Source organism: Alligator sinensis, unplaced genomic scaffold (genome assembly GCF_000455745.1).
Source record: "Alligator sinensis unplaced genomic scaffold, ASM45574v1 scaffold307_1, whole genome shotgun sequence".
In the NCBI taxonomy this organism is placed as follows: Eukaryota; Metazoa; Chordata; order Crocodylia; family Alligatoridae; genus Alligator; species Alligator sinensis.
In genome coordinates, this window is record NW_005842115.1 from 845,712 (window position 1) to 865,641 (window position 19,930).

Here is a 19,930-nt window from a genome sequence, read left to right on the forward strand (position 1 = left end):
CCTGCTGCTGCTCCCCCCTCCTTCCTTCCCCATTAAAAATTGGCCATTCTGTCATAGTACACTTGCATGCATCTGTAACCCTATGCTTCCTCATTCCAACAAGTTTTTGTGTTAATGCCCCAGAAAACGAATTGCATGGGTATTGGTACAGTGGTGTAAACCTAGGAGAGTTAAACTGGCAAGATTTCCTCTACCTCACAAACCCAGACTCATTAGAACATCTTATCTTCCCCTGAAGATTAGCTTTTATTCTGAAAATGTAAGATTGCCTGTTCTTTGCTATATACATATCATACGTACTTTTAAAGCACTCCAAGGCGCTGGGCATTCTGTATAAACCTAGTGACTTAATTGGCAGTCTGATATGCTCCTCACCTCTCACTAGCAAACCTTCATAAATTTGCTTTCTAGATCCTATTTTGTAATATGTCACACACATATTCACTTTTATATTTTTTTAGATGACAAATCCTGCTATACAGAATGACTTCAGCTATTACAGAAGAACTTTGAGCCGTATGAGGATTAACAATGTCCCAGTAGGTAACCCCTCCAAAACTGGAAAAAAAAACCCTCAGCACTAAATTGTTTTGTCTTTATGGTATTCTGTTTGCTTAACATAAGAATCAGTTTGTTGTTGATTCTTGTATCCGTTTTCCTCTAGGCAGAGGGAGAAAATGAAGTAAATAACGAATTGGCAAACAGAATGTCTTTATTTTATGCTGAAGCAACGCCAATGTTGAAAACCTTAAGCGATGCGACAACAAAATTTGTGTCAGAGGTGAGTATCTGTTAATAGGTTTTTCTTTACTTTGGAAGGTGCACCTTAAAATGCGGCTATCCTGTGAAGGATAATTGCAGCCATGTTACAGGTTTTTGTCCTGGCGACTTTCAGAAGAGATTTTTCACAGCTTTAATTTACAGATCAGATGTACTCATTTTGTAAAAATTAAGTGTTACAGCCAGCCATGTACATTTTTTTTTTTTTTTTAATTTTAATTTTAATTTTTTATTTAAAGAAAGGACAGATTCAACTGACCTTCCAGTAGATATGTGGCAGGTGTCCTATAGTAATTCTGGCCTGGAAAAATCAGTAAAAACATATTTTGTTCAGGAAAAGTGTGCGAGAGACAGCTTGTGGGCTTTTTGACAGTGACTTTCCTGGTTGTAGCCATAATTAATTTAAAAAGCCTTCTTAAAAAGCAAAGTAGCAGCAAATGAAGTGTGTGTTTGTGTATGTGTTTTTTCTGTGGTTGAAATGGAAAAGCAAATTAAGGGAAACTCCATGTTTGTTCACATGCACATGTCCATGTGCTCATGCACTTCTGACTTTTTTTTCCAAGATCCTTTGAGTGTTTTCTGATACCTGTAGTTGAATGTACTTACAAAGAAGAGACTTTTAGGTTAAAATAAATCTTTAACCTGTATAGTATCCTAGAGTGAAAGTAACTTCTTACTCTTTGTTCTGGAACTACCCATTTAAGTATCTGACATACAGTCCACAACCCCCTGCTACTGTGACTTTTCTGTTCTTATTGCTTTCCATGTCTTGACTTTTGTGCCTTGTAACTCTAGCTACTTCGGTAAAGGTTTTTCTTGCCTGGAGAGTGCACGCGCTGCCAGCGGCATAACATCCGAAGAATGTGTCCTCTCACCATGCCCTGCCCCGCAGCTCCCTCTCCCCCTCCCATACCTTCTGGCTTCCAGACAAGGCAGCACTCAGTAGCTGGGCAGCGTGTGTCATGGAATGCAAGGTGTTTTGGGAATCGTAGCTTTCTAAAGTGACAGTGGAGTTTTTTGCTGCCAAGGGGAAACGTTCACCCTGTTTTGCTGCCAACACCCATGTCAAAAGAGCAAAAAATATGTTGGTTTTGATGGCAAAAATGGGATTTGGTTTTCCCCATAACAACTGCGAACTCCACTGCTGCTCTGCAAAACTACAATTCCCAGAATGCCTTGCTCTCTCTGACGTACATTGCCAGCACCAACTGCTTCCTGCAACCATTGGTGCAGGCAGTGTGTGGATGGGAGGGTGAAGGCGGCCCTCTCCTTGAGTGGCACCTGGGACACGTGCACCACCCACCCACCTCATGCTGTGCGCTACTGAAGTATTTTGTGCTCTTTTCAGTGTAAAAGTGCAAACTTTTAAGTTCATCTGTAAGCTTTCCTTCCAAAAGAAAAAGTACACAATTCAGATAGCAATCAATGAGCAGGTCTTCTACTTTTTGAAATTGCAGTTTTTGACTAAGTTTTGAAAAAAATTGCCTTTTTATTTTTTTTCACCCTGTACAATTTTTAAAATGTTTGTTTTAAATGAATTGTCATTATAAATATTGCAGCAGATAATCTCCAGTTAAATACTGTTTTATCTTTCAAGGCAGATTTGTTCCCTCTCTTGATGGCATGTCGATTAAGCTCCTTGCTTAAATAACAGAAGAACAAACTCCCCAAAAATCAATGTTGAGTCAAAATGAAGTGTACAATAAAGAAACTAATAGTGGAGGGAGAGTCGATCACTGTGATCTTAACATATTAAACTGTAATATTATATTTCCTTAGATGAAGTACTAACATTTATTTAACTAGGACACCAGTTCTGATGTGTGTGCTGACCTGGAATTGTAATAGGTTTTTATACTATAAAATTCTTTCTTGATACACTATGTAAGAACTCATTTCTCCTTTTCACAGAATAAAAATTTACCCATAGAAAATACTACGGACTGTTTAAGCACCATGGCTAGTGTGTGCAGAGTCATGCTGGAAACTCCGTAAGTATGAGCTGAATTTAGTTCTTAATTTTGTTTACAAATGACCTAGAGGCCTATAGACAAACCTGGCCTAGCCCATAATGCTTTAAGATGAAAACTAAATATAGATAAATCAGCAAATTGGGAAAGGCATTACTTGTTAAAATCAAATTCCCTTGCAAGTCTTGTTGTGATTAACTTCTCGTTTAGGCTAGCTGCACAAATGACAGTTTTATTTCTCTGAGAATACTTTAAAGTTCAGAAGTAGAGAAGAGTTTGAAAGGTAGAAGTCCTTTTGGTACTTTTGTGAATGGTTTTGCCTCATGTATAGTTCAGGAAAATGTAGAAACTGAGCACAACTGCCCTATTGCACATTTTGAGAGATGGCTTTAAACAGTGCATATAATTGATCTTTCCTGGGAATTCAGGGGAGGTGTAGTACTGTATCTAGCACGTCTACGTGTACCTTTCAGTGAGGAATATTCAGTATGAGGACTGCTAAGCTTAAAGGCTGTAGCTGTAGAGTAAATATAGCAAGTTGTGGCTATGTGGAAGAAAAAGCAAAACTCCCATGCATTAAGTTTTAAAAATCTATTTGTTTATGGATCCTTAACAAGTTGCTAGTGATATACTGTTTGGGTACGGGGGAACGTATGTCCTTATTAACTGAAGAGCAGCAAGGTCTGCGGTTGGTCGAAGACCGCAGTATTTGTGTGTGTTGTGTTGACAGCTATGAAGAAGGGACTCCCAACTTTTTATTTATGCTGCCCTTAAGAGCATCTTAAATTGCTGATGAACAGCACTTAAGCCTCGCTCATTAATTTTGGGCAATACCAATTTTTTGACCGCAAAAATCCTGGCTTGCTTGAACTGGGAACAGATTACACCAAAGGTCTCTACTTGGGGAGTAAGAAGATTTTTTTGTTGTTATTGTTTTGTTTTTGCAAAAGAATACAAGAAAACTTACAATTTGAAAACCTAATACTAAGAAAAATGGCTGTTATAGTAGTAGGATACCACTTTGGGTTTGAGAGAGTTGCTGTTCCAATCTATAAATAATAGGCTTTGGGTACGATAATGTGACTTCTGTGTTGGGTCTGGGTCTTTTCTCTCTGGGTCACCTGTTTTCCAGCATTAAATGTGGAAGTCTGATATGGTGTTTAATGTTAGTAACTGATTGATTTATATTTTTTTTGTTTTAACATGATAGTGAATACAGAAGCAGGTTTACAAATGAGGAAACAGTATCATTCTGTCTGAGGGTAATGGTGGGTGTCATCATACTCTATGACCATGTGCATCCAGTGGGCGCTTTTGCCAAAACTTCAAAAATTGATGTAAGTGTGGTGCCCCCAATCTGTGTGTGTGTGTGTGTATAATTTAATTCTGTGTACACTACTTATTCTTCGCCTATCTTGCGGTGATTTTTTTCAATATGCTAATTAGTAACAAATACACATCCTTGGAGATTCTCTTAATTGGGTTATTGTATGCAATCAGCCTCCTATATTGCCAATACGGCAAGAATTCCTTCATGTACTTTGAAGTACACAAGCAAACGTATTTTAAGAGGAAAAGCAGAAAACAAGTTTTCAGTGAAATCTAGCAGCATCCAGAAATCTACATCTTTAGAAGTGCTTGTATAATTTTAATTAAATATTGGAACGTTTGACAGATCAGCAGCCCAGGGTGGTACAACCTATTCCCACTGTTCCATAATTCTTCTACTGCCATTATCCTAACTGATTTACATGGCTTCTAGCCTTCTACCTTCCTTTTGTTCTGTAATTGAAATGCACAGCCTGACGTACTGTAAAACTACATGTTTAAACCTGAGAAAATATTTAAAAATAAATATTGCATTGCACTGGGTGTAGGGCGGGGGTGGGCAATTATTTGGTCTGGAGGGCCACTTAATGAGTTTTGCTGAGCTGTTGGGGCGGGGGCAGGAGGAAGGCGACCAGTTGATCCTATCCAGCTGCCACCAGGAGCCTGAGGAGGAAGGGCTCTGCCCTGCGCTGCTTCATTCTGCTGCAGTCAGGGCCAGACCAAGATGCACAGCGCTCGGACTCCTTAGCTCCCTGCTTCCCCAGCTTCCTGTTGGTGCTGCGCAGTCCTGGCACTGCAGCTGCTGGTGGCTGGGCCTACATAGGACAGAGCATGATGCAGTGCACCAAGTAGCCATCCTGCCTCCCTATCATGATGAGCTGCTGTTGCTGCACTGCCCTAGGAAGGTAGGGGAGAGAGGGGAGGTTGCCCTGGGCTTAGCCACCCCGCTACCCCCCCTCCCACATGGCCTGCATACTCGCCTCCTAGCACATAGAGACAGGCAGACATTAATTGAAAACAGTCTTTAAGATAAATCTCCCTTCAGATCCACACAGCAGACTTTGATGTAGATACTCCACTACCTGTGGCTGTGTGGAATTCAGTGTCATAGCCCCTCACGAGATAACCAATTCTGCTTTAAGGGGTGACCTCAGAATATTGAATTTTTGCCATCTGTCCAGCATCCAGACAACTAACTTGTATAAAAAGGAATCTAGAATATATATGAGGCAACCATTTTGTGTTTGGAGTTTACCTGATATCAAGTGTTTAATTTGTTTTCACTTCTAGATGAAAGGATGCATCAAAGTCCTTAAGGACCAGCCTCCTAACAGTGTAGAAGGCCTTCTAAATGCTCTCAGGTAATTACTTTTAATTTGAAATGGTTTTGAGCTTCTTTTTAAAAGGTGTTGCCCTGGGGGGTCAGGCCAACTCTCAGGATCTCAATATTGCGCTGTTAGACAGGAGGGTGTGACACAATTGCACATATACAAACACACAAATCAGTTAGGTGCATACACACGCAGACTATCAGCTCAGGCACATACACATTCAAACCAGCCTAGGCACATGCATACCTATCACCAATTCAAATACATTCACTATACACCCCAAAAGTTAGACACAGATCTCTAATTCGTATATCATGCACACAATGCCGTGTGTGTGTGTGTGTGTGTGTGTGTGCGCGCGCGCGCACACACACACACACACACACACACACACCAGCAACTCAGATACACACGTTCAAAATAACTAGTTTAGGTTCATGCACACATCACCAGTTTAAGCTCAGACACGCTACACACCAAATTTAGACAGAATCAGTTACCAACACCTGCACATCCAATACACCTATGTGGTTTACTAATTCATATACCACACACAATGATATCTATATTTGTATATATACATGTATTCACTAATTTACACACATACCACCCACCTACACATACACACAAGTGAGTTCCGAAGTTGGGTGTTGTGATGTGTGTGTATATGTATGTGCTTGGTGTACTTGAAATTCCTGGGGAAAGGTTAAGGTAAGAAAGTAGAAGTGTAGGGAGTTAAAGTTACCAGGATTGGGATTAGAACCGATAGACTACAGGGGCCTGGTCTGAAGAACTGAGGCTCAGGGGTAACTTTAGGTTAATTGATCTTAATTGAGTAAAAGACAAACCCAAAGCCTGCAGAACAGGGAAGCATGCTGGCACAGAGGCTGGGTCTGGAGCCAGAGCTACCAGGGAGCTGAAAAGGTAGATGGGGAGAGGGAAAAATGGGACTAAGGGAAAGTGTGGGTGTTAAAGAAGTGCTCTGGGGAGCCAGAGGATGGCTCCAGGGCAGCTAGAGAAGTTGCAGGGAGTGACAGTAGGTGCTGGAAGCTGGAGAAAACTGCAGGACAGTTAAGAGGAACTGGGAATCAGGAAAAGCAGCAGGCGGCAGTGCAGCAGGAAAGCAGAGAAAGACAGCAGAAAGTTGCAGGGAAAAGGCAGTAGGAATTGAGAGGAGATAGGGAAACTAGTGGAGAGGGGTGGGGGCTAGAGCTGAGAGAGAGAATGAGGCTGGAATTTAAGATAAGGAAGGGACTGGGATTCAGTAAAACATGACCCAACTCAGGGTTGCAAATGACAGTGGCTTTATTAAGCAGGGGAGATGGTGACACAATGTCAAATTGGTTCCCTTGCACCCACATATGCACACACCCATGCACACAATGGCAGCAGGGGTTAGAGAGGCTTGGTGCAGGGGCTGAAGTTCACTGAAGTCCAGGAGGAGAGAGAGAGAGCGAGAGAGTCCAAATTGTAGGAGGAGCTATGCAGGTAATATCTACCTATCCAAGCTGGAAAGAGGTCCAGTAGATGTTGTCCAGAGGGGAGTCGCCGGCAGGGCCTCTAGGTGGATAGGTGGTGTGGCATGGTGCTGGTCCAGATGGAGAGGGCGTCCCACTGGGTCTGTCTTTCACTGCCCCTTTTTATAGGGGCAGACCTTGTCTGACCCTAGTGCCTGGGCATGCCTCCTGTCAAGGGTCAGCCCCTGGCGTACTGAGCATGTGTGCTCCATGCAGGGATGTGCAGTTTCGGGTGTCTGTAATGGTGAGAGTTGCTGGTTTTGCAGGGTCTTTTGTCTTTCAAATGCTGGTTCTTGTCTCTGTTCCTGGGTGAGGTCTGTGGTTCCTGGATGAATCAATGCGAAGCGATGGCCCAGTCGTTACAGGCCATTCAGTAGAGGCCTGCTACCATTATATTTCAATCGTTCCCAATCGCACTCATTCATCCGGGAACCAATTTACATGGGAGGGATACATGACTCATACAGTTGCAACATGGGATGCCCAGGCAGAGGACAGAAGATGGAGGCTTGACGTATAAAATGGAAACTTGACATGGCTTTGGTTTACTTACAAACACAGGCTTAAACCATACAATATCCATATTAAACAATAAAAATCAATATGAAAATGATAATACAATATACAACAGTAAGAATCAGTACAAACCTAATAATAATACAGTATAAAACAGTGGATATCCAAAGCCAAAAACTTGCTACCAAAATGTTTAAAGCTTATCCTAAGTCTAAACTCACTTATACTTATCTATAGGGAAAAGAGAGGGAGAGAAAAGGTCAGAAATGGTTGGGGAAGGGGAGGGAATGTATTTTAAAATAAATACAAAAAAAACAAAACAACTGGGGGTTTTGCTACAAAGGGACTAAGCATATTTGTCTATTCACATAACAGATGAGGCTATCCTTTGTCCCAGATATGTCTTATTTCTCTTTCAGGAGTTAAGTTTCTTGGTACATGAAACAGTCTCTTGGACCCATTCATTCCTTACTCGTACGGGCATTTTTTTGCAAGGGAGTATCAGTTGTTAATGATGACTTTCATAGGTTTTTTTGCATTGTGAGTAAATACATCTCTGGGAAGTGCATTGAAGCGACCAACTTCCTCAGTTAGGCTTTCCCGACAACCAAATGGCATGTTATGACTGGCTTGCTGTATGCTAAAATCATAGAAAAGAGGGTTGGAAGGGACCTCGGGAGGTCATCTAGTCCAGCCCCCTTCTCAAAGTAGGAACATTCCTAACTAGCTCATCCCAGCCAAGGCTTTCTCTGCCTGGGTCTTAAAACCCCCAAGGACAGAGATTCCACAACCTTTCTGGGTAACCTGTTCCAGATGGTAGCAGGATGCATTTGCATTGACCCACTTTCCTCAGTACTAGTCAGTAGATGGTTCTAGTTTAGCTGCTATTTTTGTTAATTTAGGCCCTCTCAAAAGTCACTGTTAATTCATTAACTAAAATGAACTGAAATTTGTTCTCTCAACAGAAAGCAATATGAGCTCTGGGATAGTGATTTACACTTGCTTCTGCAAATGGCTTCTGAGCATTAAAGCAGCTTATTTGATGTAATAAAACATGGAGAAAACTGGGCTAGGGAATTTTGAATGATCCCAGTAACTTCAGTCTATTTAAAGAGACGCACACGATTCAAGCAACAGTGTGTACTGGAATGTCTTTTTTGCTAGAATGTAAGACAAGTTTGAAAGTCATGTATTTAAAAAGATGATATTGCCAGTTGGAGGGATGGAAACATTTTTGTTTCATCTTTACTGCTTATAAGAACCAAAAATTGCTACATTAGGCTACTGAATTAGATGCAGTTTTGGTACAACAGCGGTTGACAATCACCGGTTTATTACGTAGAATAAATTAACAGAATAAGTTGAAATTGGGGTGGGGGGTTAACAATTGCGGTAAGGAGGAAGAACCACTGTGTTTGACTGGAATAAGAATAGTAGCTATAGAAATCAAGATAAACAGTAATAATTTCAAAATAATCTTTATAAATTGATTAGTTTGTAGTAGCTTTTCAGAGGTCACATTGTTCTCAGAGGGGTGCATCTTACTTACCATCTACCTCTGTAAAATGTTTCCTGGAGTAGTTTCCTATTTGAAGTACAGGAAAGGGAAGCAAGTGTAAATGCTTGGTACTGCTACTGTAATAAACTGACTTCAGAATTTAGACATTCTAGAAGTAGTTTTCTCCAAAATTCCCTAAATCTGTACTCTTCACTCAAGTAGAGCATGCGCTTAGTCCCTAATGCAGTGGTTCTCAACCTCATTTGACTTGAGGCACCCCTCCATAAACCTTATGCATGAGCAGCACCCCATTTACCTCCTTGCAGTGGGGGCAGGGATGAGCCTGAGCCTGCACTTATCTTTTCACACTTGCTTATCTCTATCGCTAATCTGTCTGGTAGGCACCCCTGGAGCCCTACATTTCTCCCTGCTGTCCTGCAGCTTGTCCCAAGGAACAGACCAAGGTTTGCTCTAAGATAACTCCTTGTATCTGCAAGCCTTGGCTCCACTGTCCTTATCCCAGACCCTACAGCCGCATCAGGAGAATCTCTGCTACCTCCAGATAGCTTCCCCTTGGGTTGTGAATGATTTTTAGGTCCCCCCCTTCCATAGAATGGGCAAGCCTGGAATATCACTTGCCCTGAGATCATGCTTTACCACAAGCAAGTAAGGTAACAAACAGCAGTATACGATACGAAGCAAGAATTATACAACAAAAAATGACCAGATCAAACAAAGACAAGTAAAGCTTCTCGCCCTCTTATTTGGCTACAACTTAGTCATTAGTTGCTATTTTCAGAGATCAGCCTTCCTGATGATCCTGCTAGCCTTCTGGGAACTTGGACTCCAGCAAGGCCTGGGGGATAATCCTAGGACTATGACTATCTCATATATGGCCTTAAATACCCTCCAGGCCAGCCCCCTCCTTTTCACCCCCCTCTCCCCCAATCAGCATTGTCCCAGTTGCTGAAATTCCCCTAGCTCAGGGGTGGGCAAAATACAGCCTGCAGGCCGGATGCGGCCCACCAGGCACTTTAATTTGACCCATGGTGCCCACCAACAAATTGCATCCCACCCAGCCCTTCTGCCCATGAGGGTGGGAGCGAGGCACCTGTGCCCGCCACAATGTACCCTGTTATGCCTTGCTCCCACCCTCGTGGGCAGAATGGCCAAGCCCTGCTAGCTGCTGCTGCCAGCTTCCTCAGTGTCCCCTTCCCTCCATGCAGCAGGTAGGGAAGCTGGGGGCAGGGGCAGGGCTGCAGCTGGGCAGGAGCACAGAGCTTGGGGCTGGGGCTGGCGGCATTGTGGAGTCTGTGCCCAGGGTGGTGGCTGCAGCATGGAGCTTGGGTGGGCAGGGTGTGGATGTGAGTGAGGGTGAGGGAGATATCGGGACCCCTCCCATACTCTCCACCCCCCCACCCCCCCATGACATACAGTGGGAGTAGCAGCAGCAACATGGGGGAGCCAGCTCCAGTGCCTGGGACTTCCCTCCCATGCTGCGCAAGTGCTGGGAGCACTGGCAATAGAGACTGCCTGGCAAGGGCTGTGCTCCTTGCTGCAATGTGCTGCACTGGCCAGAGCTGGGCACCAGCGCCCCTGCCTGCTGCTGCACCGTGGGATCCCCACAAATGCCACACACCCACACCTCAGTGCTGCCTGCATTGACTGCAGGAGAGGACAGCGTGTTTCAGGGCCACACACCCACAGCACATAACCCCCCCAGCATACCCTGTGCTCCCCAACACACAGCCCCACCATCTCTCAAACTGCCCCACACTCCCCCCACCATGCACATGCTATAAAAGACTAAGAATTTATTTTTGAGTTATTATGCAATCTCCTCTATATACGTTACACAAACACAGGTCATGACAAAACTATTTTTTGTAATAAAATTAAAATGTTATAGTAGGTATTTTGACTTTCAGTGTATGTTTTGGCATTTTTCTGCTTCTAAGATGGCAACCCTCCGTCCCAAAAGGAGTATTTCTGGAGGGCAAGGGGAGGGACTTGCAGTGGCAAAGGCCAGGGATTAGGGGCGGGACTTCCAGTCCCAAGATGGCGACCAGGGGGCGGGGCTACTCATGTGGCCCTTGATAGCTAACCAAACCTTGTTAAGTGGCTCTCCACCCAAAATAATTGCCTGCCCCTGCCCTAGCTTATGACTCATTTCTCTGAGAAGCCTTTGCTATTGTGGGGCTGGTCGTTGCTGTCGTTTCCCCCTGACAGGCAGGCAGTACCCAGCAATAGTCCCTTCTGCCGGTGTTCGGGAAGGGTGATTGCTTTTGCCCTAGTAACAAAATGGCAAGAGATCCGTGGGCTAGTTTGCCTCCTCCATTTTTCCTTAAGTCTGCATCTCTCAGTTCCTTTGACTAAACTATGTCCCTGTATTACAAAGATGCATACAGACAGCATGTCATAATCCATGCAGTGATAAAGGAATTCAGCATAACATCAGCTTTTCAGCAAGACTGCATGCACTGTAGCAGTAAAACAAACTCAAGAAAACATGCATGACAATCCCACAAACACCTCAAAATACATCAGAGTTTATAACAGTCCCCTTACCCCTACCTCCCAACACCCTGATTTGAGAATCACTGCCCTAATGAGGATTTTTGAACATACTGAATAATAGTGTAACAGTCTCTTATGCATTGGCACTCCTCACTTCTTCTAGCATGTCCAGTCTGAATGGGATCAGAGGGCTCCCCAAATTCATGTTAGGGATCCATTAAAATTCCCTTTTAGTAACAGGGCAGTGTTTTTTTGGTTTAGTATCTTTATAAACTGAATTTTCTGAAGTAGTCTGAACTGTTAGAATAGAGTAACTTGTAATATGTCTTCCTACCCTCTGGGAAGGGTTTACTGTAACCAAAAAAAAAAAAAAAAAAGGTTCTTTTCATCAGTGACCTTGTTTTACTCCAAGACACTGGTCACAGGCTTCTTCTGCCTGTGGCAGGGGAGGAGGCAAGAAGTAGAAACTGGAGGGGGGAGCCCAGAGACTCTGGCAGCAGCAACAGAAAAACAGTGGGGATAGCAGTGCCCGTGCCGGAAGCCGTAACTCCTGGAGGGGCCACACCTGGCCTGTGGGCCACCAGTTGCACAACACTGCTTTAGGAAAACAAAAATTGAATTATGCTTTTGTAAAATGTGCTTTTTCATTATTAGGTACACAACAAAGCATTTGAATGATGAGACTACCTCCAAGCAAATTAAATCTATGTTGCAATAACAATTACCTGGAATTAGGAACTGCTGAAAACAGAAAACAGTGTTCTGCAATGACTGAGATGCACACACTTTTTTAGTGATTGCAACTACTATTTCATTCATCCTTGCTTTCTATTTTCTTTTCTCTTCCTCTCTTCCTTTTTTTAATCATATGTTCTTGTTCTTCAGTAAGCTCAGACTTCTTTTCTGTGCCAAATCAATAAGAAATTATGAATTCTGGGATGTAATTTTTACTTTTCAGAACAGCCATCTTAAGTGGCAGCTAATTATGCATTGCATTTGCATTTCTCTGTACTGGAGAAAGTTCTGTGACTTGAACTAAATATTTTTAAACTTGTGGTTATTTCTTTTTTTTGTTTTTTTTGGAAAAAACTAATATTTAATATTGCTTCTTCTGCATGGCAAAACTGCCTATTTCTGCTATTTAAAAATGACTTCATTTTCTATTGCAGCTTATTTTCATGTGCAACCATGAGGAAATGTAAGAACAGATTTGTTTAAATTAAATGTGTTTGTACAAAATGGTACCCAACACAAAGGTTTTTTTAAATGAGTAAAAATGGTTTTGTTTAAAAGTTACGTTTGCATTTTGACTCATTTTTGTAAGGGTGTATGTTGTATGTTTAACCTTTAATAACTAACGTTAAAAACTGTGGTGTGTGCGTAGCAAAATACGTATGCATGTTCATGTCAAATGATTGGCTGTGGTTAAGATAATAAAATCAGCTTTCATTTTTCTAAGTGTGGTTTGATTTACCAGTATTTTGAGTGAGATGTCTTTCGTGCTTTTGAATTTTTACAAAGAATAAATTTTTTTATAAATTTTATATAGTGAAAATTCTGCTGTTTCATTACGAGCACTGAAGTTGAGCCACTTTCTGAGTTAAAACTTTACATGTTGTCTTAAGGCCTTGATTTGCACTGCATGGTATGTTGCTTGTATAGTAATATCCCACAAGATCTTACAAACTGGGGTGCAAAAAGAAATTTAAAGAAGTTTGTAACTGAGCAGCCTCCTTCATTCTTAAGCTGATTAAACCTCCGAGAACCTCTGTCATTCTTAAACTGCTTGTTCTTAGCCTAAGCACCGCAGGAGTTATGCGGGTGCACATCTAGTCCTTGTTTTCTTGAATCCCAGCTCCAAATGTAATGTACCATCATGGCCCTACCAGAATCTCAGTGTCTTTTCCGTGGCTGTCCTGCTTATGTTACAGTTTAGGGGAAGAGTCTTCTCATCTGCTCGGAGACAAAGACCACCCCAACCTCCTGTCCTCACATATTCCTGTGCCAGCAGAAATAATTCCTGGGCTGAGGGACAGCTCCAGAACGAGGATCTAAAAGCATCTTTGGATGAGATGGTGATTCTCATCCAGATTAACTATAACGGCTTCCAGAATATGAAAGTTGCGGAATTTCTCCAGATCCCATTTCAGAGGAGCCACCAGTACTTCCTCGTTTGTTGGGCATTGTTCATATTGCCGCATCCAACTATTTGGCTTTCTCTTCGTGATTTTTTTAAATTTTTTTTATTCTTTGCCAAGAATGCTCTGCAAAGACCTGGATTAGTTTTTTGAACTTCAGAGTAGGCAGATTAAAAAACAAAAAACCCCATGCACCTGGCCTATCAAACATGCAGCCCCCAGTCCAGATCCACCCCACAGAGCCACTGTCTGGTCTGCTGGGCTACCAGCTAGTCACTGAATGCTGGGGCCATGGTCTGCTATGGAATTTGGGGTTCTTTGGCTTGCTACTGACCCCAGACCCATTGGCAGTACTGGGGGACCCCTCCTACCACCAGTGGACTCCCCACATCGGGACCCCTTGCCACCACTTCTGCCAGACTCCTCACTGCCCCTAGACCTGCCGCTGTCGTAGCTCCCCCAGGGTGGATCCTGGCCACAAGGATCCTTGCAGTCTAGATCAAGCCTCAGGCTCCAAAGTGAGTTTTGCACTGCTGTGAAGCAGAATTCCTTTATTTACCAGGCTTTTTAATAAATGTGGCAGCTACCAAAAAAAGTGTCAAACAAAGTTGACTCCAGCTGAGAGGCTAAAACATCTTACTTTTTTTTTTGTTTAAAATTCACATCTTTACAAGTGTACAATTTAAAACTTAAAATTCTCTGCGTGCATTTTAAGAGTTCATACATCAGTGTTGTTTTCATTTCATTGATAAGTTGCCACAAAATTGAGAAGAGTTTTTAAGACCCTAGTTTTGACAGTGGTAGTAAGAATGTCTTTGCAAAAGGCTCTAGATACTGCAGGTGCTTCCTCAATTTATGGGACCTTGGCCGTAGGGTTCAAGGATTTTCAGTTGGAAAAGTTCAGTTTGGTCAGTACAAAGACTGATGATGTTGTTTGCCCTTCCAAATGTCCCGTACCACTCTGCTGCCTTGGGGTCTGCACACCTGTACACAAAAGAAACCAAGAGTAGACCTTTTGCAAACTAGATAGAAGATAACACCAACCACTTTTTTCCCCTGCAAAGATCCCCTTCTAGAAAAAGGCATTGATTGCAATAGATGGTTATTATCCCACTCCATATTCACAAGTAAACAACTATTCTGGGCTAGTTGTCATGAATTAACTGTAATGATGGATTGAGTCTCCTACCTTTCAAAATAGCTTTTTTTCCTGAGTAGCACTTGGCCCTGCACCACATTTTTGGCCCTTTTTGCAGGAATATGAAGCCATTTAAGATGAACATGTGATCCTATCGATGCTGCTGGCCAAAAAACTGATTATTGCACTGAGAGCAATGCAAAAAAATGGGTCATTGCACTGAGAGCAGTATATATAAATACAGACTACATCTCAAAGAGCTCCAGTTTTCATCCAGGTAAGTAACTTTTCTCTCTCTGACCATGTCCCAGAACTGTTTGGGTTCTCGGTAAGGAATTGGGGGGAGGAACCCCCATAATGCGTATAGAAAAGTTTAGTGCTGACAAGCCCCAGAAGTTCATCACTGCCCTCAAAGCGTAAAAGCAATTGGACACTAAGAATGCTTATTTAAGATTGTTCTTAATCTTTAATCAGTTCTTAATTTAACATAAACTGCCAGAAGACTAATATGGAGGAGGAACTGATTTCACATTATAGAAGTTCCCTGCTGAAGGAGATTTTCAGTGCGCTTACTGAAGACTTCAGAGATGTACAGTTGGGAACGTGCATGTTTAACATAACAGTTGTATAGTGGAGCTTATTGTCACAACAAGAGAGAATGAAGTGAAACCTAAATTGAAAGCTTATTCTGCAGAAAATGTCACTGGAAAGCTTTGTGACAGACTGTTGAAATGCATCAAAACCATTGTTTTCCATCAATGGGTTGGATTCTGAAAAGCCATTTAGTTTGACCATGATTGTACTACAAACTGGCAAACAAGCTCTTGTTCAACCATTGCCTGGGCACTAGCGGTTTGTCAGTGTCCATATTCCATTACAAACAAAATTAATTACCTAAGCAGCAGCAGAAATACCATGCCATTGAAGTGATCAATCATTCACTACACAGTAATTGTTGATAAAGCCATGGTGTAAACAGCTCTATGTTGAAACATATGATTACATGTCTGCTATTGGGGATTCTTTTCAAGGTGCCTCCATTCAATGTCCTGTGTCCCATTGAATACAAACAGTCGTGAAATTCTTGCAGGGATTTAGAGCCGAAGACTGGAGTTTCTTTGGAGGTGTAAGGTTCCTAATTATTGCCTATTTATAGTAAATCGGTTGCAGTTGTCAACCTGCAGCGAATGAGTTGCATGTGTGCTGTAAGTACATAGACTAAGGGAGTAAGGCAACATTTCCCAAATTTTCTGGGCTTATGCCTTGCTGTAGGAGGGTGCCCCCCCTTTCATGGCCCTGCTACTTCAGCTGCCGCTGCCCCCGGATTGATGGGTGCCCCCCCGAATTCCAGTGTAAGACTTGTGTGATACAACGGGTGGTACCAAATGCATGGCAGTGAGGGGCAGTATTAGTGGAGCTTGGCTATGAGCACAGGCCACTTCCAACCAGGTCAGTGCTACCAGAGCCACAGCCAGTCACTGCTTTCCCCTAAGGTGCCACTTTTGCTGCTTCTGGCCACCTGGTCAAAGCCTATGCTGCCGAAATGCTGCAAGAAACCCCTCAGCTTTGTGAGCCAGATCCTGGCCCATGGGCAGTAGGTTGCCAGCCCTTGTACTAGAAACTTTCCAAGCATGCTGTTCTAGGAAAGAGAGATGCCCCTTTAACGAGGGCTACAGCAGTCTGTTTCTCAAGTGAGCATTTTGCTATTATCAGACCACGCTCGTCATCAGCATCATCTTCCATCTGATAAGCATTCTTGGCTTTTGGTGTTGTGAAGCTCTTCATAGCTTACCTGTTAAATCTTACCCATTTGGAGGCTAGATTCTTGTTTCCTCGGTGGACAGGACCAGAAAAAAAAATTGGCCATCAAGACGGATAATACCCTGTATTGTAGAAAGAATGTTGCTATGGAAGAAGGTAGGGCACATTGGTACCTTAAAGACTGGCTGGTTCAGAGAGGCATGAGCTTTTGTAGGCAACAACTTCATCAGATGCTGTGAGTGGACTGCAAAAAGAAAGGTTTTGTCTCAGCCCTCTGGTTGAGAAGCCCTGGTCTAAAGTATTTAAGCTTGGGAACTGTAATTGTAACAGGACTGTGTTATCCTTTTCATGGGGATCTGTCATAAATATATTGGTGTACGGAGGGGAGTGGGGCATGTGTGCGCCTATGACAGCGCCATTCGCTTGTAGGTGTAATGAGACTCCAAGTTTGAAATAGTTGTGTGCAAGGACGAAGCAGGAGACTTTGATGGAAACAGAAGCAGTGCCATTGTTGGGGGATAATGTTCCTTATGACTTGTAATCCATTTTATGGGGGACGTTGGTGTATAGAGATGTGATGGCTATAATAGCTAATATGGTGTTTACTTGGAAGTTTCTCAATGGAATAGAGTTTGTTGAAATATGGTACTAATGTTACTAACAGGGAATAATTTCCCACCCAATGAACATTTAAATGCATTTCTGAAATCAGAGGTACTTTAAAGAGGAAATTAAATTTAATTGTTAATCATCTTCACAAAAGCACTGACATAATATATTTTTGGCCTGCGCTTATGCTACAAATACCAGTATTATGTGGACAGCATTATTTGAATGTAAACAAATGCAAACATTTTAAACACATGCAGTTACCCACAGAACCAGATAAGGAACTATTGGGATTTTCAAAAACAGCTAGGTGCCTCATTGACTTCCATAAGTTTGTAAGCACTTTTGAAAATTTCCCTAAATATCTGCCTGCATGGTTAGCTATTCAGGTACTTCTTCAGATGCAACCCTGGATGCATTACCTGCTTGCACAAGTTGCACTGCCTTGGCTACACCAGTACAACAAAGTTCAACCCCTGTATACTGGGGTACCATATTTTTACTACACGCCCCTTGTTCACAAATAAATCAGCCCTCCAAAATAGGGTATGTATTTTAAGCAGGCTGTTTTCTTTGCTGGAAAAGAAAGCCTGGAGATGCTGTACGTGGCATGCAGCTGCCGAGCTGGTGGAGTCCTTTATTAACCATCTCATAGCCATAGCTGTTTGCTGAGCACTTCAGCTTGTGCAGGAGGCAGCAAGTGTGCTGCTGGTAGTATCTTGATAAGGCTAGTGATGTGGAAACAATGCTTTATTTGCAGGGACTTGTAGGAAGAACTGCTTACAGTAAGGAGCTAACAGTCTTGCTACTGGCCTTGCAAAGATTTGAAGCCTAAACTTGTGTGACGTGTAAGTCTTCCTGGAAATAGCCAGGAAATGTGGCATCTCGAGAGAGTCTGGGGAAGAAACTGGTAGCAGGAATTACGGGTGCCACACTCCTTGGACACTGTTCCCAGAAAGACTTACCCTGCCATACCATTGGCCATGACTCTGGGAAAAATCTTTTTTTTTTTCCACATTCTGCCTTTCAAATAAAACAACGTGCATGTTTTATTTAGGCTGTGTTGTATGTGATAAAATATAGCAAATATGCTTATTTTGTTAATAGCTTACCACTTTGTGGGACAGGGACATAAGCGTTACTAATATAACCACATTTACATTGGTATAGTGATACTCACACTAAAGGTTAACCATTGCAATTATATTAGCAAACAATATATATAGCTTACATGGTTTATACAAACCCAAAAACTTTGTAGTTTAGGTTTTAGTGTGGTGCCGTAAGATTTATTTTTAAAAGCATGAGAGTTTCTTACTGCTCCAAGAATCCTTAATTTGTATGAATTGTAAATTGTTCTGCAACCAGTTAATATGCATAGTTTATAGTGTAAATAATCAAAGTATAGCTCTCTCTTCCATAGTCAAGTTTTAGTGCAGAATATTGGGAGAGGTCTTGCACAAATGAAATTTAAAAAACATCATAGCTTTTTTGCACACTATTGATAATTTTAAACCTGCATCTTTTCAGTAAAGGACAGAAAATGCACTTTCTGTATCCTTTTACAAAATGTACCTCACATTCCAAATCAAGAGCTGCTCATTTTCCTGTAGCAAATAATCAAATAATCATTTTAAATACTCCTTTTTTCTGCAAATATGAATCTCATCCTTGTGCTGTCTTTTTTCAGCTTTAAGGAAACGGATGTCTTCCATTGTTTCCTGAAACTGGGCAGTTGGGGCAGATCACAGTGTAGATGTCAGTGTAATATAACTCTAACATGCTACTGTAGTGCAAATCATCTATAATCAGGATGCTAAATTACCAGGCCATCCAGTGAGACAAAACCATGCACATTAAGTTAATGTATTGCCTCTGAGTTTTGGGGTGTTTTGGGTCTTTTTTTTTTACTGTTTGAGATTGGGAACTCATCTTACTTTGTGAGGCCTCTGTTGCTAAATAAATTAATTTTAATAGGTTGAAGAGAGAAAATGTAGTTGTGCGGAACTATTTATAATGTATGGCAACTCTGGATTATTTAGGGTCATGCCCCTGCCTTATTGAGGAAATGAAACTTTTGAAAGAAGTGAGAGCACCTGTGTTGAAATTTGTTGTCAACTGCATGGCCCTACTCCTGTTTGGATGATATTTATTATTTAGTTTTATTTTAATTGACTTTATAAATTATGCAGTATCAGACATGTACAATAAGCTGGGCTCTGTGCTCTGTTGCTTTTCAGGATTTTTCTCAAGAGTTGCCCCTTGGAAACGATGACTGCTTTTACCATGTGTGCCTGTAGATAGGAAAAGTTTTGGAGAAGCGCGGTAATGAATCTTCAGGAGAGCAGCGCTGCCTTAAGCCAGCCAGGGATCTGACCTACTGAATCAACCCCATCTCTTCTGTATCCATACTAATTTTACTTTAAAACCTTTGAATCCTACCTCTTCAAGTTGATGGCAGCATACAGATTTCATCCAGTTATTTTCTTTGTGATGTGGCCACAGTGTGTCTTAAAACAAACCTAAATGTATATTCCTGAAAGCCCGACACCCTGATGACTTCACCACCGTTATGAATTAGAGTCGATTAGCTTTGCTTCTTTTCTTGTCACAATGAATGTAGTTACCAAGAAATAATTGCAGGAGACACAATCACGCTCCTTATTGAGTTTTAGTGCTTCATATTACTTCTGGAAATGAAGCTTGTTAGAGGAAGCTCCTCTTTGTGGAGAGCATGTTTTAAAGAGGGACCTGGGTATTTCTCAGCCCTTAGTTCGGGTCTCATTATGGGCGGTCTGAGACATTAGAAGAGACTAAATCCAGCAG

The 19,930-nt window shown here is 42.0% G+C and overlaps 1 protein-coding gene across 11 annotated transcripts in view; it reads left to right on the top strand.

Annotated features, from left to right (window-relative positions):
- Positions 1-12,754, top strand: part of FAM49B (family with sequence similarity 49 member B) — a 137,024-nt gene extending 124,270 nt beyond the window's left edge. For all 11 annotated transcript variants that reach the window (XM_014520412.2, XM_025205418.1, XM_006024731.3 and 8 more), the window contains 6 exons: positions 462-539; positions 665-781; positions 2,692-2,771; positions 3,961-4,087; positions 5,370-5,440; positions 12,113-12,754. In XM_014520412.2, the coding sequence (XP_014375898.1) occupies positions 462-539; positions 665-781; positions 2,692-2,771; positions 3,961-4,087; positions 5,370-5,440; positions 12,113-12,176 (537 nt within the window). In that variant the 3' untranslated portion in view covers positions 12,177-12,754. The remainder of the gene's footprint in view (positions 1-461; positions 540-664; positions 782-2,691; positions 2,772-3,960; positions 4,088-5,369; positions 5,441-12,112) is intronic.
- The last annotated feature ends 7,176 nt before the right edge of the window (positions 12,755-19,930 follow it).